The sequence below is a fragment of the Paramisgurnus dabryanus genome, chromosome 6, assembly GCF_030506205.2.
Source record: "Paramisgurnus dabryanus chromosome 6, PD_genome_1.1, whole genome shotgun sequence".
NCBI classification, from domain to species: domain Eukaryota; kingdom Metazoa; phylum Chordata; class Actinopteri; order Cypriniformes; family Cobitidae; genus Paramisgurnus; species Paramisgurnus dabryanus.
Genome location: NC_133342.1, coordinates 36,028,110 through 36,051,810, shown reverse-complemented (window position 1 = coordinate 36,051,810; position 23,701 = coordinate 36,028,110). Strand labels below are relative to the sequence as shown.

Sequence of the window (23,701 nt, the reverse complement as noted above, 5' to 3'; positions counted from 1 at the left end):
AGCCCGGAGTCCCGTCGAAACTGGACCCTCAGACTTTGTCTCACGGGGCCCTCTTTCATCCCCAGGAGGAACTGGTCGCGTAACAAGGTCTCTCCGTCTCCTAGCCCATGGTCTCGTCGGGCCTGCAGGCGAGTGAACTGCTCTCGCAGCCGGAGGGCAAAAGCTCTAATAGGTTGTCGGGGGCCTTGCTTACAATTAAAAAATTGTGAACGGAGGACAGCTACGGGGGTATGGTCGCCATATTGTTCAGTAAGGAACTGGAACACAGTCTGGGCGGTGGCTCGGATTGCTTCGGGGGCGGCTTGTACCTCTCGCCGTGCTTCTCCCTCTAGGGAGTTCAACACAAACTGGAGCCGCTGAGCGGCGCTAAGGCCCTGTAAGTCGGCCAAGTACTCTAATTGGGCCTTCCATTCGGTCAGTCGTACCTCCGACTCTGCTCCTCCGTATTTCTGGATCCATGGGCTTCCCATGATAATAGATGTGGCACGGGGTGGGGCTGCAGGCCCCGCGTTGTCAGTCATTGGGTGACCTTGGTTACTCAACTCGAGGTGGGATCCTGCCGACTACGCCAAAATCTGTCACCACCAGGGGCTGGCTGGTTTAAACTAAAGCCACGCCCCTTTGCAACTCCCACCTCGAGGAGGTCCCCAAAGCCAACCCAATGACCAGACAAACACGGGAACAGGGAAGTAAAATTTAAAACAAACTTTATTTAGTTTAAATATTTAAAAGAACTGGGAATTTGGGGTAAGGGGAAATTAAAACTAATAGGTCTCTTCTTCTCCCTCCAGGGAAACTGCAGCCACGGGCAGACAGGCCAAGGACAACAGGGGTGCCAACCACCATAAGCCGGGGGAGAAAGGGAAACGTCAGGCTCCGGCCTGGACCCTGCTAACCGTGGCGCCCTCCTTCTTCCGTCCTGGAGGCAGAATAATTTTGGTGTGACTGGTAAGGAGGATCTCCACTGTCGATGTACCCTTCCTCGGGTCGGCAGGGGGTCCTCGCCCCACGTGCCTTTGCGTTCCCTGTCGTACGTCCGCCCACGTTCTCCTTGTGCCCCACAGATAGTCGCTGTGACACAAAAGCACTGTTAGCTTACACTTAGGGTGTTTCTCACCGGCTCTGCTGCTTGCAGCTCTCTGGGTAGGTATCACGTTCACAGTTTGCTCTTCAATGATTCACTCTCGTTCTGTTCTCTCTCCACAGGTGGCCGCTAGAACACAAAGGCACTGTTACTGAGACTTCGAGTAATTCTCACCGGCTCTGCTGCTTACAGCTTTCTGGGTAGGTATCACGTTCACAGTTTGCTCTTCAATGATTCACTCTCGTTCTGCTCTCTCTCCACAGGTGGCCGCTAGGACACAAAGACACTGTTACTGAGACTTCGAGTATTTCTCACCGGCTCTGCTGTTTACAGCTTTCAGGGTAGGTATCACGTTCACAGTTTGCTCTTCAATGATTCACTCTCGTTCTGCTCTCTCTCCACAGGTGGCCGCTAGAACACAAAGACACTGTCACTGAGACTTAGAGTATTTCTCACCGGCTCTGCTGTTTACAGCTTTCTGGGTAGGTATCACGTTCACAGGTTGCTCTTCAATGATTCACTCTCGTTCTGCTCTCTCTCCACAGGTGGCCGCTAGAACACGAAGACACTGTTACTGAGACTTCGAGTATTTCTCACCGGCTCTGCTGTTTACAGCTTTCAGGGTAGGTATCACGTTCACAGTTTGCTCTTCAATGATTCACTCTCGTTCTGCTCTCTCTCCACAGGTGGCCGCTAGAACACAAAGACACTGTCACTGAGACTTAGAGTATTTCTCACCGGCTCTGCTGTTTACAGCTTTCTGGGTAGGTATCACGTTCACAGGTTGCTCTTCAATGATTCACTCTCGTTCTGCTCTCTCTCCACAGGTGGCCGCTAGAACACAAAGACACTGTCACTGAGACTTAGAGTATTTCTCACCGGCTCTGCTGTTTACAGCTTTCTGGGTAGGTATCACGTTCACAGGTTGCTCTTCAATGATTCACTCTCGTTCTGCTCTCTCTCCACAGGTGGCCGCTAGAACACAAAGACACTGTTACTGAGACTTCGAGTATTTCTCACCGGCCCTGCTGTTTACAGCTTTCTGGGTAAGTATGGTTCTCCTCCGTAGGTCAGCAGAGGGGCGAAGGTCACACACCACCTCACCGGGTCGAGCGCTGCCCTATCTCCAATGCCCATAGGCCGATCGATTCCTAGACGGGGGCGCCCTTTTCGTAGAGACCACGGGGCGGCGGACCCTTTCGCCTCTGACTCTGCGACAAAACAGACACAGGTAAGTTCACACCACGAATGTTTCCAATGGTTTACTCACGGTCACGGACAGCTCTTAGTCTGCGTCTCCTCGTACTCCAAACAGCACACTATTTATAGTAACAGTGGTTTCTGTAGTCGTTGGCCTCTCCGTCCTCTGCCCAGTGGAAGAAAATGGATGATGCGGGGCTTCGTCTACAAGACACACAGCAACCCACAGCAATACACAGCACCACTCCAAACGTGAAAAAGATTTATTACACAGTCTCACTCACCACACTATAAGTGCACCACAACAAGGGAAGCGCCCGGTGTCCTCCACTGCGCTTGGGCTACGATAAGGCGATGGGAAATACGACCACAATAAGTCTCGTTGCGGTGGCTGTTTGAAGTTGGGCTTCTCACGGCTCGCCCACCACACTCTTATAGGGGTAGGGCCGCCCTCCTTCTCCTGGAGGTTTCCAATAGTTATACAAGTTAACTTTTGCCAGTTACTCCACACAAAAAGGGTATACTCACGGCGAATAGCCTTTGTTTACGTTGTACCAGAAGGTCAATTTTCTTCCTGCTTTACTCCTTCAGTATTGATTAGAACAAGTTCCTTTCGACCCATAGGATTTTCCTGTTTACTCCAGCAGCTCCACAATCAAGACTGCAACGAGAGAGAGAGAGAGAACCACAGACAGCCACCACGTCCAAAAACGAGCACAGCTCCGTTTCCCAGCACACACTAAGCACCTCTAACTGTGTTCTAACTGTGCTTTATATACTCCCCTTTGTACTATAATCATCCAATTGCCCGGCGATCTCTTCAACTAGGCGCAGCTGTGCCCAATCGGCTGATTACAGCCTCCGTGAATCTGCCGGATGTCCGGTGTTTCCGTTTTCCGGTCTGGACGGAAACATCCGGGCGGAACCAAAACTTCCTCAACTTTTGGTTCCGCCCTGAAAGATCGTCACCCCGTGACAAAAGTAAATTTATTTCAGAAGACATAATTCCTTCTATCTCATAGTAAAAAACTATGTTTTAGGAACTCTACATATCTTCTAGATGTCTATTTGACCCCCTCCCCCCAGGGACCCTAAAGGGACCTACAATCTTACTTCCCAATATTCCAGTCAAAATCATTTGTTACAGTCTTGTTTGAACATAGTGGCTATTAACCAATAATCCAGAATGACATTAATCTATACTATTTAGTGTATTTTTGCATGTCAATAAATAAAACTGTTTAAAACAGTCTTTGTGTATTCTTAGCTCACATCAAATGTCTCATTTTTGCAAGTTTTGGTTTGGGGAGTTGTAGAAATACAGCTTTATGCACTGAAAGTTCCTGTATCGAGAGGTTCTTGGGATTCCAGAGACACCAGCAGGTTTAAGTACATGTTTGCTTCTTAACTGTGTTTTTTAATGATGCCTTTCTCTAATATTTTCCTAAAAATATATTTTAAAAAGCCTTATAGTCAAATCTTTCAGTACTGTGAATCACTCATGAATCTTATAAAAGTTCAATGATTTCTGTTTAGGTCCACCAAATATAAATTGTTATACGAAATAATTTGCTTTTTTACGATAATGCACACTTTTGTTTTTATACCATATTGTATGTGGACCACAACTTGCTCTATAATATGGAACAGCATATTTTTCAAAGTATTAAAATATCTTGACATTTTTATTTCATTTAAATATAACAGCATCCACACTGTCATAACTGTTGAGGGTGAAATACAATTTGAAAACTTACTGGTGTATTGGAAAAATAAACCAAAATGTCTGTGCATAATAATTTGGAACGCGGTGCATTATACCCTGTATATCGTTTCATGTGTCGTGTTTATAAAACGAAGCAACATTGTGTTATCATTGAGATTTTGATGTGTCTTCCAAAATAACGGATGCGGAGACTAAAAACATACTGTACAACGTTGACTGTATGTAGTTGATTTACCTTTAAAGTACTTTACCATAAATGTCTACTAAAAACTTTTTGTTGAAAGCAACAAATATGCCAACAAATATAAATCCCATAAAAGAACCATATGACAGAGGGAAGATTAAAATATATATAAGGTGTCATTAATGTGTTTTGTATACTGTTCCGGTATACAAAATAGAGTTTGCTCTGTACACACACGTTTAAAAAAGTAACTTCAAAAAACAACCGATAATGCTGAGTTTGCTCTGTAATTTCCTATAATTGTTTTTATGCGTCTCAAAGGCGTGTCACACGTCGTTAAAACACATGAATATTAAAGACATACCATGCGTCACTCTGCGCATGCGCACCGAAGACATACGTGACGTCAGTACGTGATGTCACCGCGCTACAGTCTGCAGCGAGGACTACTTGCCAGTATTAGCCACAAGTTTTTTGATTGCAATACCAGTTTTGGCCACAAACCTACATACTGTTCCTTTAAGTTCACTTGTTTATTCCTTGATATAGAGGAAAAACTTTTCATAGCATCTGAGGTTTAAAAAAAATTTAGTCATAAATAAATGCTGAAGAAAATAAAGCATATAGAAATAATGCTCTAAACATATGACACTGTTTTGAATAAGACTGCTTTAATGCTTAAAAAAAATTCTTTTGACCACCATTCTTGAGATTTGTATCAGAAGTCATGATGTCTCGCTTAAAGGGGTCATATTATGAGATATTTTTTAGATGAGTGAAAAACAATGGTCTCGAAACAGCTAATCTTGGTTGTAAGCTTAAACTTAAAACAAACTGTAAACTTATTTCTGAAATCTGATTGGTTGATTGAAATGTTGTCCCAGGGTCAACATAATGCTGCCCTGAGGACATCAACCACTTGGCAAAATCAGGAGAGCCAACCAAGTAGAGGTAGCTGCAGGCTGGAGCAATGGGCGTGGCAAGAGGTCGGAAAGAAATGGGGCGTGCCACGAGGAATGGGGCGTGCCGTAAGGTCTTTTCAATTGGACGCGAAAACCTTCCTGATCCGCATAAAAGCGAGCCATAAACTTAATCACTATATACTATGTTGCTTGCTGATGTATGTATATAAACAATTTTATCGTAACACATAGAGCAACACTCACACGCTGTTTGCTGATTCACTCACTTCTTTTACTGCTTTATTCAGTACAGAACTCACTCTAATATAGAACACTGTTGCCCCCTAATGACAACTCTTCATATAGCACAACATTTAGCTGCATATATAACACTATACAAAATACATTTCTTTCACTGTTAAAATAACAATAATGATATTGAGAATTCATTCAAAAGTACGTTACCTTCGACACCTTCTGTATGGCGCGGGTTACATGATGTCATCACCACCGCAACTTTTTCAGGATCAATCATTAAAAACATTTATAATGTTTGTGATAAATGCACTTTTTGTAAAACATCAATTAAAGATATTAAACATTTATTTTTGTATTGCCCTTTTTCTATTTCATTTTGGACTGACTTCAAAATAGATATTCCTAAAATAGAAATTCCCAGTATTAGAATTTAGAACCTCATGACATTTTACTTTGTTTCCAAAACCCATATTTTTCTGGAAAAAATTTATATAATTAAATTATTTTGTCGACGTTTTATATGCATAATACACAAATAAAAGAAACCCTCATATATTACCTTTTATAAGACCTAGCAGTATACTTTGAAACCCTTTCAAACATGAGATCACAAAACAAAAAGTTTTTGAAAATATCTATAACTACTTTGACTCATAAACTTTTATTTTTGTATTCGTTTGTATTTTTCATTTTATACTTGTTATTCTGCGATTTACACATTTTGAGCTGTATTTACATTGCTTTGTATTCATAATTTTTTATTGCATTATACTTGAAATGTCTGTATTTGAACTAAATAATACAATTAAAAAATCATTAAAAAACAAATTATTATTTTAAAGATAAAAATGTCTCTAAAAGTAATGTTATTTTTTATAAAAATGGTACAGCAAATGTTTTGGCTGTATAAAGGCATATACGTGTTTGATCAAACCATATAATTATTAAATGAAGTAAAAACGGTTTAATACACTTCTTTTAAGTGACATTAATCAATTAAGCAAAACAAACACCATTTTATCCAAAAAACATTTATTTAGTCATTTTTACAATAATTTTTTTGAAACGTCAATTGAAGTTGTCATCAAAGGCTTGTGTTCTTGTGTTCAAAACTCATTCCTTCGAACAGAAGCCATCAAACTCTCTATCTAAATAGAACGCACAATGACCCCCTTCATGGCGAACCGCGCGAAGTCTGTGGCTTTGCAAATGGCTTTGTATCTTGCGATATTCTAACAACACTGAGAGCACAGAACGGACATCGACATAAATCGCCGACTCGGATGTCTTCGATGCAAATGCAGTCATTAATTTTTCTCACTGTAACATGTATCTGTCAACAACAATTAAATAATCCCCGAAGCTGAAAAGACGTCAAGCAAAGAGACCATCAAATTATATCGCACATGTATTATATCCATCTTCTTCTTTCCATCAAAAGAAAATTACGATTTCTTTTTAGCTAAAGGAAATGACGTATAACTATGGTTACGGCTGATTGGTCAACGCAGTTGCAAGGAGGAAGCTCCTTTGACCAATGAGAAACCTCTTACCACGCCCCTACCTCCTGCCACGCCCCTACCTCTTGCCACGCCCATTGCTCCAGGCTGCAGCTACCCCTGTCTCGAGCCAACAGTAAATGATAAGAAAGTTGCACAATTGTCACGTTGCAATGCATGATGGGAGTTATGAATGAGTTTTATACAATCCTGGCACCCAGCATGCATTGCGGCATGAAGTTTTGTTGTTGATTGTCACTAGGGTTCTAAATTAACTTTTTTGATCACCAGCCAATGCAGCTGGTGCTAGCCAATTTTTTCCAGTGAAAAAAAGGAGAAATTATAAGTTCCACTGAATGCATTTGATAATTTTATTAACATTGATGACATGAAAAACACACATAAAGTAAGGCTTCTTCCAGCAAGGCTCTATTCAATACGACCTGTCTTCAAGTACTCCTCGCTGCAGACATCACGTACTGACATAACGTAAGGACGTCACGCATGTCTTCAGTGCACATGCGCAGAGTGCCGCATGGTAGGTCTTTAATATTCATGTCTCTTAACGACGTATGACTGACTGGTACTTTGACACGCATTAAAACAATTATAGGGAATTACAGAGCAAACTCAACATTATCAGTATTTTTTTGCGTGTGTGTACAGAGACAACTCTATTTTGTATACTGGAACAGTGAACATGAATGACACCTTATATATATTGATCTTCCCTTTGTCATGGTTCTTTTTTTGGGTTTTATATTTTTGTTGCTTTCAAAAAAGTAATTTGAGGTTAAATCAACTATGTGCAGTATGTTTTCAGTCTCTACATCATTTCTTTTGTTTGTTGATTAAAGTCAAGAGGCTTTGATGTTGTTGCCCTTTCTGATGGGTTTAAACAACTCACAACATCATCTTTATTTGAGTTGAATTTGTGAAGCTGTACACAGTCACCAATATAGGCCCCATATGGGCTTGCAATATGGGCCCCAAGTTGGTTTGTTCTCGGGTTCCATGCTGGCCCCATCTGACTTAGCCCACATGAACCTTACGTAGAAACGGAAGCCAATGTGGACTAAACCAAAGCCAAGTATGGGTGTGGTTGGGTTGAAGAAGTGATGAAGTTAATTAGATAATGAAGAGATGAATGAAGTGATGATTGACCATTAATGATAAACACCTGCAGTTAATAAACAGAATCACTAAAGAAAGATGAACAAGAAGAGAATAAAGAGAAAAGACCAGCAGAACCACAACAACTACAAACATTCTATAAAAATTATTGGTGGAGCCAATTTAGACAGCAAAATCTCCAATGTTATGAATGCTGCTCAGTATTTATTTAGGTCCACACAAATTAAATCGTGTGGAGTTAATATGTGACTTTATCTTCTCTATCACTATCTCTGTTTGATTCTTCTGTTTTTGATCTCGTTGATTTATTTAAAGTCACCATCATGGTGATCAGTGTTTGTTTTAGTTGGACTCTTGACTCTTGGGTTTTAGATTTTTTTTCTGGTTGCTATAACTTAAAGTGTTATATTTGTTATGGCAAAGAAGAGACCATATTGCAATTCTATTATGCTAGTTGATACGTAATGTTGAACATTATCATCTAGAAAATGTGTTTATTAATTTAGTGTTTGCTTATTTAGCAAATGTATCCTTCTCCCTCATTAATGTGATACTACAGTATGATAACTGGTGCTGTCAAAGCTGTTTGTCATTCTGAAACCATTAACCATGGTCTAATTTAAACACACAAACATCAAGTCTCAGAGTATGAATCTCAACAATGGTGACAAGAATGTTCGACGTGTCTCTGGGTCAACAAGGGAGTGGCTTTGAAAAAAACCTTTCAACCAATCAGCATGTTCTGAGAGCTCAAAAAATATGATTGGTTCACAAAAATGACCAATCAAAGTGCTCGTTACTGGTTTAAGCCTTCAACGTAGCCTTCAAGGCATTTTCTGCAGTGAAGCAGTTTGAGCTCACCGTTGGTCAGGTGAGTAGCGCAGATATGGTAAGACAGGAAAGAGACTCTTTTTGAATTCAGTTCGAAATGTGTCAAATATTTAAGTGACGTGTTTCTGCGCTAACACGCGTCTGTGGGACAAATTCTTTTTTGTGCCAGTTTCATGTACTGGTTACTCAATTTTTAATCCTTTTTCAGGCCATTGTTGCTTGGGATTGGGGTTAGATTTGTGGTTTTTATCAGATTTTTAACTGTTTTCACGCGAGGATAAGGGTGGGTTTGGGCTAGAATGTCATTTAGGGCGTTTTCACATTAGCACTTTTGGTGCGCACCCGGGTTCGATTGACATCAGAGTTCGGTACATTTGGATGATGTGAACGCTGTCTTCCGAACTCGGGTGCGCACCCGCGAAACGTACTCGAGTCCGCTTAAAAAGGGTGGTCTGGGGTCCAGTTCATGTGAACTCCAGATCGGTTCGCTGCTGATGTGAGCGCAATCGTACCAAATCGCGGAAGTGAACCGCTGTTAATTACGTATTATATGGAATGTCCCACCAAAACAGACGTGTGTGTTTGTGTGCGTGCACTTACCTTGACAACAAAATGCATAGAATGCTTGCTTGACTTTTGTTCTTATTTTTTAAACCTTTGTTTTTGTTTTCAAAGAAATAATACAGAAACGCACTTGCGTCTGTCTGCCCCAAACATACTAAAGTCGTTTCGATGACAACGGGCTGTCCGCCGACATCAATTTTTGCGGAGGCATTCAGAAATCATCCCTCTGCTTGCAGTTCGTCAATCACGCTTGTCGTCTTCTCATTTACAGCGGTTGCCAAGCAACATGAGAACACGCCGGCTGCAGCTTGATGATGCAAGCGTACCGCGGTTCGGATTCAAAAATAATATGTGAACACAGTCCATGGGGGACATGGGGAGGGGGGAGCAAACGAACTTGGGTTCAGACCAGGCAATCGCACCAAATGTGAAACCTACCTTAGACATTGGTTTGTACATTTATCTGTCAAAGAACTCTCTCTCTCTTTCTCTCTCTTTCTCTCTCTCGATTTCGATTTAAAGAACTTTATTGGCATGATTGTGTGTCACTTACAATATTGCCAAAGCATTGTACATAAAACAAGAAACATACAATAACACAATATTAACAAACATTAAGGTGCAATTAAGGTAAGGTACTCTCTATCATTCACTCTCCCTCCCTCACTTGCTCTCGCTGGATAATTGTTACATGTACATTCTCTAAAACAATGTCATCACCATTACAAACAGTTGTTTTAACAAAGCATTGTTTTGAAGTAGGACCATACTGACTAAACAAACCAAATTCACTTTATTTTTTTGTCATTTCTACCGCTCATTTTGAAAATTTACAAGATTCTGATGTTTTATTGAACATGTTTTGTCACCATGTTTTGTCACCATCATGATGATCAGTGTTTCCTTTAGTTGTGTAGTTTGACTCTTTCTTTTTATATTGTAGTGTGCGTGTTAGATGATGGTGTTTGTTAAAACGCATTATTATTGCACGAAGTGTTTGTTATCACTGAAAAGTGCACATTATTTACGTTGACGGTCAGAAGTGGTGGTACTGTATAATATAACTTTAACTACCCACACAAATGAAACATTATACATTTTGTTAAAAAGTAAACTTCTATCTCAGTTTTGTTTGGAGCTGCATTAAACATACTTCAGTGCATACTGCTGCCTACTGTATTGGAAAATGAAACCTCGTGGCTGTAATCAAAAATCTAAAGTCTAGAATTATTTGACACAGATGCAGACATAAAGAATCAGCCCATGAATCACAATAATGGTGACTTTTAAATTTATATAAGCGCTTCACAGTGGTGGTACGAACCTAAATTATAAGTTGGATGTGACACCTCAAATCAACTGAGAAATTGAGACAATACTACATAGTTTACAAAATGAATGTACAGACTCTACATATGTGGTATTACAGTTGGTTATAACTTTCAGTAACGTTGTAAAATCCACGTGAGTTTCGTTTATAACAAATTTTCTTTGCAACAAGTAACATGCTTTAACAAACACTCTTACAAAGACCAAACACTCACATGAAAAGTTAAAGACTCAAACTACCCAACTAAAGGAATCACTGATCGTTATTATGGTGAAAAACATTTTCAATAAAACGTCAGCATATAAATCTCTGTTAATTAGAGAGAGAGAGAGAATGAATGCCTCCATAAATGTATTTTTATTTTGTATTTTTATATTTCAAAGTCTACTTTATATTGTAAATATCCTTTGATTCTATTTTATTTTATTATATTTGCAGTAGTACTTAATCCATCACCCAGCACCTTAGCTTAATTGCACATTAATGTTTGTTATTGTGTTATTGTAGGTTCTTGTTTTATGTATAATGCTTTGGCAATATTGTAAGTGACACAATCATGCCAATAAAGTTCTTTAAATTGAAAATTGAGAGAGAGAGAGAGAGAGAGAGAGAGAGAGAGAGAGAGAGAGAGAGAGAGAGAGAGAGAGAGAGAGAGAGAGAGAGAGAGAGAGAGAGAGAGAGAGAGAGAGAGAGAGAGAGAGCATTTAAAGGGGTCATATGATGAAAATGTTAGCATTGCCACTTTGTAGGTGTGAGCAAAAATAGGTCATTGAAATTTGGCTTTCATTATGATGTCATAAGGATATCTTATTAGAATAATACCGCCTCCTTAATCTGAACTCTCCAACCACTGCACTGCCGTGTAGTGCAGAGAGAAAGAGAGAGAAAAGAAGGACTTGACAGCACAATTGAGTTTGAATTACAACAAACCACCATCATCGTGATCAGTGTTTGCACTTTATCCACTCATTTGCATTTTAAAAAACACACCCAAAACGACACATTTTTGGACTTGACAGCACAATAGAGTTTTAATTACAACAAACCACCATCATTGTGATCAGTGTTTGCACTTCATCCGCTCATTTGCATTTTAAAAAACACACCCAAAACGACACATTTTTTCTCAAACCTACAAAGTGGCAATGCTAACATTTTCATCATATGACCCCTTTAAGGTGGAACTTTATGAGCAGTGCTATGTTTTTGAACACTTATTCATCTATAAAGATTACATTATTTTATCAGCTTAACAAAATTTTTCTACAAAAATACACATTATGTTTATGTTTTTTGACTCAGAACTCATAGACCAAATTTGTATAAAATGTTTTTGTGTTGATTTCCGGAACCCCTTTTGGACGTCTACCTGACGTCCAAAAGGGGTCATAGTTAGACGTCCAGATGCTGTACCAGATCTGCACGTTGTATAGACATACAGATTAGGGCCTGGACCAACCAACCTAATATAGACATGATCTGCACGTCGGGGAGACGTCTCATGTTTGGTGGGGAGGGGCTGGTCTGGTCCAAAATGCCAGGGCTGATTTTTTGTCCCAGTCCGCCCATGACTATGGTGATAATATGGTGATGTTTCTTAAGTATTTGAAATACTCAATAAAAAACAAAAAAAAATTGTTACAAACAACATTTTATTTTTTCACACTGCAAAATACAAATTACAAGATACACTAAAGTAATTAAATACGTATTTAAAATACAATTAATTAAAATACTGCACATGTCTGCACGCAACACTGTGTTACTCTGGTAAAACAGCATAAAATTAGCCCATGAACATATAATTTGTATTTCACAAACACATAAATGTAATATCAGAAACTGTGTAGAGATTACACATTACAAATCTCAGAGATTAGGTTACTGACTGCAAATGATGGTTTATCCAGACATGTGAGCTAAGTCTCAGGGATGCACTTTTAATAAACTGTTGTACACTATCTAAAATCATGATACAGTTAACTTACACAGGAATAATTCACACTAGTACACAAGCTCCATATTTACAAGAGGAAAAATAAGAAAACCGCTGAAGCTGGTGTAGCTCATGTGATCATCAAAAACCCAAGTTTTATCCAATAGTTTGGTATAAACTTGATCACCAGGTTCCAGGGTAAGAATGACTCCATTGCTGGCATTACCATTGGTGACAGGTTTCCAAGAAAACACAGAGCATTGAGGTGCATCATTTTTATACAGAGTCACTGCCATTTTGGTTCCACCATGTGAATGAGCATAAAATCTGAAGTAATAGACTCCTTTTACTGGTGTTGTAAAAATACCTGTAAGGCACATAGTCATATGAACTCAAGAACTGAAAGGCAAATATTACATTTATAATTTTGTTATAACGAGTTTTGTTTTACAGTGCTTACCAGTATTTGAGTCATAGGCATTTCCGATGTTAGTAAACACTTTCTTGTAGACCAGAGTTAAACGATGATCAACAGGCCCGGTATGTCCTGATCCAGATGCTAGAAGTCCGGCTGAAAAGGCAATCTTTCGGGCTGTGAACGTGATAAGAATATGTCATAAAAATATAAAATCTTTCATTTTACATTAAATTAAAAAAATAAAAATGTACCTTCATTCTCTTTCTGGAAAGATTCAAGCTTATTTTTTGAATCTTGTACTAAACTTTTCAAAGCTGTGAGAAAAAATATATTTCAATGAAATGTAATGATCTCATAAAAGCATAAGTGCAAAATCATTAAAATCCACAAAAAACTCTTTCATAATGACAAATTATTGCGAGAGAAATATTTTTGTAACCTTACCTTCATTCTCTTTCTGGAAAGATTCAAGCTCATCTTGTAATTCTCGTACAGAACTTTTCAAAGCTGTGAAAAAAAACATTATTTCAATGAAATGCAATGATCTTATAAAAGTATCAGAGAAAAAATATTAAAAATGTATTGCAGTAAAACCTTTACCTTACCTTCATTATTAATAAATACGCTGTCTAATGTGTCTTGTAATGTTTGAATCGTTTTCTCCATCTTCTTCAGCTTCTCCAGCTCAGCAATAATGTTCACAGTTGGTGTGATTAAATCTTCTGAAACTGAGCTGCCAACACAGAGCAGTAATAACAGTTGTAACACCACCAACATCTTGCTTGCTAGATGACTACAGATGACTCCTGTAAATGCTCCACATTTAACTTTAAATCCCTGATGCCGGTCTTTATAAAGAAATGTAGACACAAACATTTGCACTTTAGACTCATGCTACACAAGCTATGTTTGTTCCTGTTTTAAGTAAGGGGACAACAAAACAACATGATGATCCAGTTAACAGACATATGTTTTAAGAAAGTTCCTTAAATTTATGCACACATTTTAAAAACGTCCAGTTTTTAATGTTTTAAGAATGTTTCTTGGTTATGATGTTTATGATGTTTTGTGTGCGTGCGTGCGCACGTGTGTGTGTGTGTGTATTTACAGCATGTTTGTCATGTCAGGTAATTTGATCATGTGATGTTGATTAGTTGCTTACAGTATTGTCATTGTTGTGCAGTTTGACTGATTGGTCCAGAGGTTACTCGCTTCAAGATTGCATTGTCAATTTTGTGATAAACGATAGATAACGATTAGATTTAGCTCGGATAGCAAGACTCGTCAAAATCTCCTCAAAGTTCAATGCAAATTCTTTTTAAAGAAGTTTGATTGTGTATATCAAAGGGCTTATCCTCTTGTTAGACAGTATGATTTACAGGTTTGTAAAAAGAGACGTATTCACATTCTAAATTACATTTGGTGTTTCTTATATAGTTCATCTTTATACATTTTGTTGTAAAGTTTTGGAGTATACTCTCAGGGAATCAGGAGATTTTATAATATGCTGGAAGTGCAATGTATTACGACATGCAGAAAACTCACCATTGTTGTGATTCATGGGCTGATTCTTGATGTCTGCATATGTGTAAAAAAAGTTTAAGACTTTTTAATTTTTAGTAGGTATAGCCATGAGGTTGCATTTCCCATTATCTACTGTAAAAGTATGCACTTAAACACATTGACTATAGCTACAAAGAACACTGAGTGAGAACATTTCTGACTTTATGTTTTATCTGTGGGATGCATTGTTAGTTAAAGGGGACATATTATGAGATTTTTTTTTAGATGTAAACTAAGTCTTAATCTAGGTCTGAGCAAAAGTGTGCCGTTTTGGGTGTGTCATTTAAAATGCAAATGAGCGGATGAAGTGCAACCACTGGTCACAATGATGGTGGTTTGTTGCAATTGAAACTCAATTGTGTTGTGAATTATTTTCTCTCTCTCTCTTGCTCTCCGTACTAAATGATAAATGATACTAAAAGATAAAGGGGGCGGTATTACCTTATTCTGACATCACAATAAGGGCCAAATTACAATGACCTATTTTTTCACATGCTTGCAGAAAATGGTTTACCAAAACTAAGTTACTGGGTTGATCTTTTTCACATTTTCTAGGTTGATAGAAGCACTGGGGGCACAATTATAGCAGTTAAACATGGAAAAAGTCAGATTTTCATAATATGTCCCCTTTAAATCTAAATTAAACTGCCTCTTCTAACATCAATGTAACTAACAATGACTTCTCAGGGATGTTGTGAGCCACAAGTTAACTGGGTTTGTGACAAACACTTTGTGCAATAATAATGTGTTTTAAAGGGCCCATGGCATACAGAGATTAGCATTGCTATTTTGTAGGTGTGAGCAAAAATGTGACATTTTGGGTGTGTCCTTTAAAATGCAAATGAGCTGATGAAAATCTGCATTATTTTCAGAAATAAGACATTTGGAAGACAAGTTTAGTGATGTAGATGGTAATGAAGTATATTTTAATTGAGAATGATTTAATAGTGTTGCATTATGAGTCATCTCCGAAATACAATGAAATAAAGGTGTTGAATGAGGCATTAGTGTCAAAATGTTCTTCTTCATATTTGCATTGATTAATTATTTTGCTGATAATAGACCAGATGAACCATTATGGTTTATCCAGACATGCAATTTTAAGACAACTAATATAAACTGTTGGTCTTCAGAGGACACCATCTAAAATCCTGATACAGTTACACAGGAATGATTCACAATACACAAGCTCCATATTCACAAGGGGAAAATGAGAAAACCTGTGAAGCTTGTGAAGCTATATTCGGTATCACAGCGTTTCTCCAGACTTTGATATAAACTTGATAACCAGGTTCTAGTGTAAGAACGACTACATTGCTGGTATTACTATTGGTTTGAGGTTGCTGAGTAAACACAGAGCATTGAGATACATTATTTTTAAATAAACCAGCTTCCATGTTCATTGGAGCACATGAATGAGCATAAAATCTGAAGTAATAGGCTCCTTTTACTGGTGCTGTGAAAATACCTTAAAGACACATGTATATCAAGAACTGCAAGGCAAATATAAATTATTTCTTTTTTATCATGAGGTTTTCATTACAGTGCTTACCAGTATTGGAGTCATAGGGATTTCCAATGTTACTAAACACTTTCTTGTAGACCACAGTTTGCCAATCAAAAAAAGGCCTGCTGTGTCATTCTCCAGATTCCACTAGTCCGGCTAAAAAGGCAATCTTTTGGGCTATGAATGTGGATACACTGTAAGCCCGGATAAGTTGAATATACTTAAAAAAATGAAGCAAACTTGTTGCCCTAAAAACTTTAAGTAATGATTACTTAAACATATAAACTGTTCTAACAACAATTTTAAGTTGAATAGACTTCTTCCAATATTCCTGCACTCTTAACCCAGATTAGTTGACATTACTAGAAATTTGTGAGGGAACCCCTTGCATATAGCTTTAGTTTTTATCACTTTATATTGCTTTTGATGTTATAAATGGTATTATAACACAGGATTGATGACTGATTTTAAGTCAGTCATTGAATAAACGTGATTCTCCACAGAAACACACACACAAAACTGTGTTTTTGACATGCATTGTCAGTACTGTGGAGAGAAATACAATAAAGTGTTCTGAACAGCATTCATGTATGGAAACACTGATCACCTGAACGGTGACTTTACAAAATTATAATTTACAACAAAACAACATCAATAATATAAGAGCTTAAACCTATATGACATTTTATTAACAAATATTTAAGTAGTGAAAGTTCTTATAAGTTTTTATTCTGTGAAAAAGCAGAAAATAATCAAAGTATTCAGGCGCAAAGGATTATGGGTATTCCTCACAACATGAACTAATAATTTTAAGTTCATTCTACTTGAATGTTTTAGTTTAATGGATTTTGTAAGCTTAAAAGTTAAATCAACTAAACTTTTTTAAGCTTTGGCTTCAAAACAGAAAATATTAAGTGATGTTTATTTGATTGTTTAAGTAAAGACAATATGAGGGTTAACAGTGTAGATGTTGTCAACAAAAATATAAAATCTTTCATTTTACAATAAATTTAAAAAAATTAAAATGTATCTTCATTCTCTTTCTGGAAAGATTCAAGCTTATTTTGTGAATTGACATTTTAAAAAATGTATCTCTATTCTCAATCTGGAAAATGTTGAGTTACTTTGTGAATCTTGTACTAAAATTTTTAAAGCTGTGAGGAAAAACATCATTTAAAGAAATGCAATGATGTTATAAAAGTCAAAAGCAAAATCACTAAAATCCACAAAAAACCCACACTTTCATAATGACAATTTATTGCAGTAAAACCTCCCAGATAGCAAGCATATGTGGGCCACATGTGGATTTCAGCTGTCACATTTGGTCAAGATATGGCATGGCTGAACATATATGGGCCAAATGGTAACCATATCTGTTTTGCCGTAGCTTCAGAAATGGCGGGAATGTTCTTTTGGTTCACATGTCATTTTGAGGTATGTGGCCCACATAACAAAAAATACATGAGAACCACATCTGTTTTAGATATGGCACGCCGTAGAAAACAACGAGTTCTGGTTGACATTTGGGTTGCACTCAGAGGTGTAAAATCCATGTGCCAGGAGTAAAAGTCCTCCCCAGTATTTTGTTCCAATCACCTGGATTTGCTAATTAGCACAGTTTTTCAGCAGGAGGTGACCTCCTGGCTCGTTGGTGTTTTAAGCCCTCAACGAAGCCTTCAAGGCAGCGCTGCCTGGAAGGCGCTCCCCATCCTCCGAGTGTTTCAGCCAATCACAGCACTGGTGCTAGATATTGCGCCTTTCACCAGCTTCTGGCAGTTTGAGCTCACCATTGGTCAGGTGAGTAGCGCAGATATGGTAAGATAGGAATGTGACTGTGTTTGAATTCAGCTCGAAATGTTTCGAGCGTTTAAGGGACGTGTTACCGTGTTTTCACTTGTCTGTGGCACAATTTTTTTTGTGGCACTTTCACGCATTGGTTGCTCAATTCTTTTTCGTATTTTCTTACCATTGTTGCTTGTGATTGGGGTTAGAACAACTTTCTGTTACATAAAATGACATCCTCACCTTAACCCCAACTTCTGGGTTATTCTGATAAATAAACATATACACCAATGCTTAAAACGACATCTGCATTTATGCCAAACGCAACTTAATCCTCGCACGAAAACATTTTAAAAATCAGACGAAAGCCACAAATCTAAGACCAAAGAAACAATGTTAAGAAAATAGGAAAAACAATTGCGCATCCAATACGTGAAACTGGCACGAAAAAATTTGTGCTACGGACACGTGAAAACGCGGGTAACACGTTCCTTAAACGCTCGAAACATTTCGAGCTGAGTTCAAAAACAGTCACATTCCTATCTTACCATATCTGCGCTACTCACCTGACCAACGGTGAGCTCAAACTGCCAGAAGCTGGCGGAAGGCTTGATATCTAGCACCAGTGCTGTGATTGGCTGAAACATTCGGGGGACGGGGAGTGCCTTCCAGGCAGCGTTGCTTTGAAGGCTTCATTGAGGGCTTTAAACACCAACGAGTCAGGAGGTTACCTCCTGCTGAAAAACTGTGCTAATTAGCAAATCCAGGTGATTGGAACTAGTGATGGGGAAATGAAGCTTCGAATGAAGCACCGATACTTCTCTTACTGTTTCGAACCATGATTCGAAGCCTCAACGAGGGTGTCGAAAACAGCGACATCTTTTGACTAATAAAACATATAGCAGTTGCTTCTGGAAAAAGCTCCGTCAATGAAGCAACAAGCTGATGAAATTCAGATGAATATTAATATTATGTGTACAAATAAAGCTTAGACAACATGTGTGTGAATGGTCAATATAATAAATGTATTTACTTATTAAAGTGTGGCAATAAAGTATGAGTATTAGTTAATATTCATATGATTCAATATTGTATTGTACAAAATAATGTTCACACGCACATAATAACACACGCGCACACAAGTATAAGTAAATGCAATACTATATATACAGTATAATGTGGGACCAAAATGTTATAAGGCAAATAACTCATAAAAAACCTCTGGGGTTCGAACCTTCTGACACGCAAAGCGAAGCTCGCACGTGACTGTGCAGAAAGTGAAGCTTCGTTTGTCACTGGTCACGTGATTTCAACGTAAACAACACAAGCTTCGAATCAAAGCTTCATCTGGCACGCCCACTTTTGCTCGACACAAGCTCCGAAGCCTCGCTTCAAATGTAACATCACTAATTGGAACAAAATACTGGAGAGGACTTTTACTCCTGAAACATTGATTTTACACCTCTTGTTTAGATTTGGTTCTGATGTGAATAAAAAGATTTGGGCCAGATATGGGCCAGGGAATACTTTCTTAAGTGGGCCACAGGCCAGCTGTTTATTTGGGCCAGGTCTTTGCCAAAGGAAATTTGCTGACTGGGCTTTACCTTACCTTCATTATTACTTAAAGGTATAGTGGAAGATTTTCCCGAATTATTTAAAAGAACGGCCCCTCCACTTTTTTTAAAAAAAATGCACGTGTGCAACGTGTGTACCTCAGTGTTCTTCACTCCCAACCCTGGAGAGCCGGTGCCCTGCAGAGTTTAGCTCCAACCTTAATCAAACACACCTGCAAGCTAATCAATGTCTTCATGATCACTAGAAAATCACAGGTAGGTGTGTTTGATTAAGGTTGGAGCTAAACTCTGCAGGGCACCGGCTCTCCAGGAATGGGAGTGAAGAACACTGTTCTACCTTTTCCCGAGAGGGAACGCCTATTAAACGTGTGCACGAGACAGAGAGAGAGCATGCAGGAGCCTAGTTCTTCTCTTCGCTCTGTTTACAAGTTGCTGTCGATATGTTTACCGTGTCTGTGTGGTTTGTGACTTGTGCCAGGGCTAGCATCGCTAATCATAGCTTACATCAAACTTTTACTAGCAGTGATTTTAAATGGATTTCTCCAAATAGCATGACAAAATGTACCTTTCAAGTAGAAACTTTGCATGGGAAGCCCAACATGGCCTATTAGCTCACGCCAGTGTGTGAAATAGTCTCCCATAAACACTCTTGTTTCTTTCTTTTTAGCCCTTTCTCTTCTTGTCATACAATTCGTAGACGCTTTTTCTTTTGCGAGCCTCAGACATTTTGGGAAAAAAAACAGTGAGAACGCGAGCTTCAATGAATAGTTGAAACTGTAGCCCACCACACATATACACCTGAAAGTGCGCATGTGCAAAAAGCGAATCTAGGGACGAGCACGTACGAAAGTTATACGTCAACATATCATCAGAATGATTGACATCTGGGATGACCAATAATCTAGATAATCCACCCGGAAAAAGAAAATCTCTCGCTATACCTTTAATACACTGTCTAATTTTTCTTGTAATGTTTGAATCTTTTCCTCCATCTTCTTCAGCTTCTCCAGCTCAGCAAAAATGTTAACAGTTGGTGTCATTAAATCTTCTGAAACTGAGCTGCCAACACAGAGCAGTAATAACAGTTGTAACACCACCAACATCTCGCTTGCTAGACGACTACAGATGACTCCTGTGAATGCTCCACACTTCAGCTTTAAATCTCTGATGCTGTGGGCCGTTTCAATAAGGAGGATCAACCAAAGTGAGAGGAGAGGTTCCGCCCGGACCGGATTTCACAAACACTCCTCACTTCCTGAAACTCCTGGCAGCTGAAAATCAAACTTATTGACAACAGGTGTGGTGATGAAGGCGGCGATTCACGATTGGGTGATTAAATGAAGAGGAGGAATATAAATGGGGCAGTGAGAGACCAGAAGTGCGGTTGACTTCGGTGCGAGTTCATTTCCGCCAAAGGCGGACCAAGCCACACACCCTTGCGAAGAGTCGGAAGGCCCGCTGATCCGGGAATCGCTGGAACGCGAGCGGAAAGAGTGCGGGGCTAGAAAAGACGAAAGTAAGCTTGTGTTGTTGTTTCGGGGAAGAACGCCACAAGTGATCGCATGTTTTGGGGAAAAAGCGCCACGGGCGAAGCGGTGAGTTAAACACCCGGAAGTAAACATTTATGTTGCAAAGTAAGGCTGTTGTCTAAGACTGCCCCACCATGTATGTGGATATTCTGTGGAGGAGTGGAAGTGGTAAAGTGAAGCCCTGTGGTCTTGCAGCTTAACCCGACTGGACGGCTACTGTGTGCGTAACAGTAAATCCAAGTTTCCCCAGGACGGGCCTCAACTCGGTGCGAAGTGCGGACCTTATTGAATCACTGGAATGTGTTTGGAGTGCTGTGGGTGAGCTTTTCTATGACGTGTGTGCACTTGAAGCTTTGCAGAGTTGTGCCGTCTCTTTGTTGTCTGTACTCGCCCTCAGGTCCGGAGAGCCCCTGTTGGAACGAGTGAGAGCGGTTGCCACCAGTAATCGCCCAAACCTTACTACTGCCCGCTGCCAGAGACCTAGAGTGGAGGAACACAACAACGACCCTTGTTATTTACCTATACTCCCGGTCCATGTCCATTCATCTTGGATATTTGGAAGGCTCCACGTACAAGGGAAATTACGACAACCAATCCTTACCACAATCCCAAGCAGGAGCACAAGGTCGCTGGAGACAGCCTGATGAAGCTCAGTTGTGCAGTGGATCCAGGTAGTGCTGTTCACCCTTTCCCCAAATTCATAGTGTGTTTATTTCTGCCTTCAGGAAGAAGAGAAGGGTGCCACGGGAGCAATAATACAAATCGCAGGAGGTGTGACAGGGACGAAGGAGCTTTGCCCTGTCCTTCCCCTGTGGGCACTTACCCTTGTTGGCGGGTCGTCTCCCCCTCCCCTTCTCTGAACCCCCATCTCTCCCTGGAGGAGAAAGAGAGACCATATTTTAGCTTTCCCTTTCCCCAAATTCATTTTAAATAATTTAAATAAAGCTTGTTTTAATTTTACTTATCTGTTCTCGTGTGTTTGGTCATTGGGGTGCTTTTGGGGACCTCCTCGAGGTGGAACTTACGGAGGGACGTTAGTGGTCCGCTCCGACTGGTAACACAACTCTGAGTTAAAACTTGAACTGTGAGTTGACTTACTCTGAGATTGGAAACTCTGAAGCCGTTTCTCAATGTCAAGGATACTTCCTTGGCAGGACTAGTCCTTACAAGTCACTTCCTTCAGAGGCGAGGCGAGGCTCCTTTTAAGCATTCGGAGAACACGTTAAATGGAACAGGCTAGCAAGTGCACGTCATTACGTCATTACGTGATTGAGAGGTGTGCTTTCGGTGCTGCGCGCAGAGGATTGTGGGTGATTTCAGCGCGTGAAGACCGCGAAGGATACAAATTTGCATCCTTTCCTGTATATGGGATATTTGTCGAACGAAGGACTCAGTCCTTGGCTGAAATTTCGAGGATCCTCGACATTGGAACAGTCCTTCGACGGACGTCGATGACGTAGCATCCTCGAAATTCTAGGTTCCGAGGATCCTTCCTTGACATTGGGAAACGGCTAGTGTTTTCGGTTACAGAACAGCTGATCTGAGTTAGTTCAATCGACTCTGAATTGGTTGACTCTGAGTTAAGCGCGTGCACAACCACTATGAAAAGCCATCATCAATGGATCTAAGATATTACAATTCACCATGGCAACAACACCTGACAAAAGAGGTCTTAATCCTTTTTACTCCTAAAACTGAAAGTGTTGCTGCAAGTGTACAGCAACTAAGAGCATGTTTTTTAAAGAAAAAAATATTTGTTGGATATTTCTACTGTAGTAATTGTGTACATTTAATTTTTCATCACGGTAAAAATATCAGAAGTAAATAAACTAAGGACTGTACGTTATTATATTCATTTTCATGCAGATGCAATCCCATGGACAAAAAGTTGACAGCAGCTCAGCTAAAAATGAAATTAGGCATAATACTTGGGCATAAAAAGGCTACAAACCTTACAAATGTTTGTCATGAATAAAACAGAATATACGCCAAGCCAGTATTCAAACTCATGTCGTTGACGGTACCCAAACCACTGCGCAGAGCACTACCCACTAGACCAGCGATAATGATGAGGAGATTTATAAGAAATGTAAAGGCAACTATTCAGATGTAAGAGCACGGCCACAAAGACTGATATTAGTCATGTAAGGATATTTATATATTTAAAATGACTGCAAAGAAAAATAATAGGCGAAGGTAGTTCCGCCCGGACGAGTTTAAAGCAACACTGTAGTTTCCATGTAAAAATGACTTACAGCTCCCCCATGTGGTTGAAAAGCGCAACAGTGCCTGGTATCAGACACTCTTCTGCTGGCAGGGGGAGGGGCGGGGCTGTGTTTCCTACCCTCCACCGCCACTTTCAGAGTGTGCTTGTAGCAGCTAGGAGGCGGCTCAGGTTGCAGCAACAGTACAATTTGTCCAGTTAAAAGTTGTTCTATCACTGAAATAATTTTAGAGACATTATTTAAAGGTAAAAAACTACATACTGTTGCTTTAATAAAAAAACAGGCCGGCTCCGGTCGACTCCGGGCAGAAGATGCACAAGAGGGGAAATTCAATAGAACGTTCCATTGCAACAACAGCGCCAAGCAGCAGCCAAACAAATCCGCCATTTTGGAATGAAAGCGACTCGGGAGTCAACTAGAAGTGATGGCAATATCAGCTACTTTGTACATTACAA

General features: G+C 39.5%; 1 protein-coding gene and 1 pseudogene across 1 annotated transcript; both read right to left on the bottom strand.

The window, feature by feature from the left end:
* Positions 1–12,701: 12,701 nt before the first annotated feature.
* Positions 12,702–13,881, bottom strand: LOC135767486 (cerebellin-1-like). The gene is made up of 4 exons (XM_065277214.2): positions 13,672–13,881; positions 13,318–13,380; positions 13,109–13,240; positions 12,702–13,015 (listed from the first exon to the last, which is right to left on the bottom strand). Exons 1-4 carry the CDS (start codon positions 13,841–13,843, stop codon positions 12,717–12,719), a joined length of 666 nt encoding a protein of 221 aa, XP_065133286.1. The 5' UTR covers positions 13,844–13,881; the 3' UTR covers positions 12,702–12,716.
* Positions 13,882–15,263: 1,382 nt separating this feature from the next.
* On the bottom strand, positions 15,264–20,689 carry LOC135767473 (complement C1q-like protein 3; annotated as a pseudogene).
* Between the last annotated feature and the right edge of the window lie 3,012 nt (positions 20,690–23,701).

Coding starts and splice junctions, on each gene's coding strand:
- LOC135767486 (XM_065277214.2), bottom strand. CDS start 13,843: ATGTTGGTGGTGTTACAACTGTTATTACTGCTCTGTGTTGGCAGCTCA. Junction 13,381..13,671: donor CGTATTTATTAATAATGAAG/GTAAGGTAAAGG, acceptor TTTTTCTCACAG/CTTTGAAAAGTTTAGTACAA. Junction 13,241..13,317: donor TTTCCAGAAAGAGAATGAAG/GTACATTTTTAT, acceptor TCACGTTCACAG/CCCGAAAGATTGCCTTTTCA.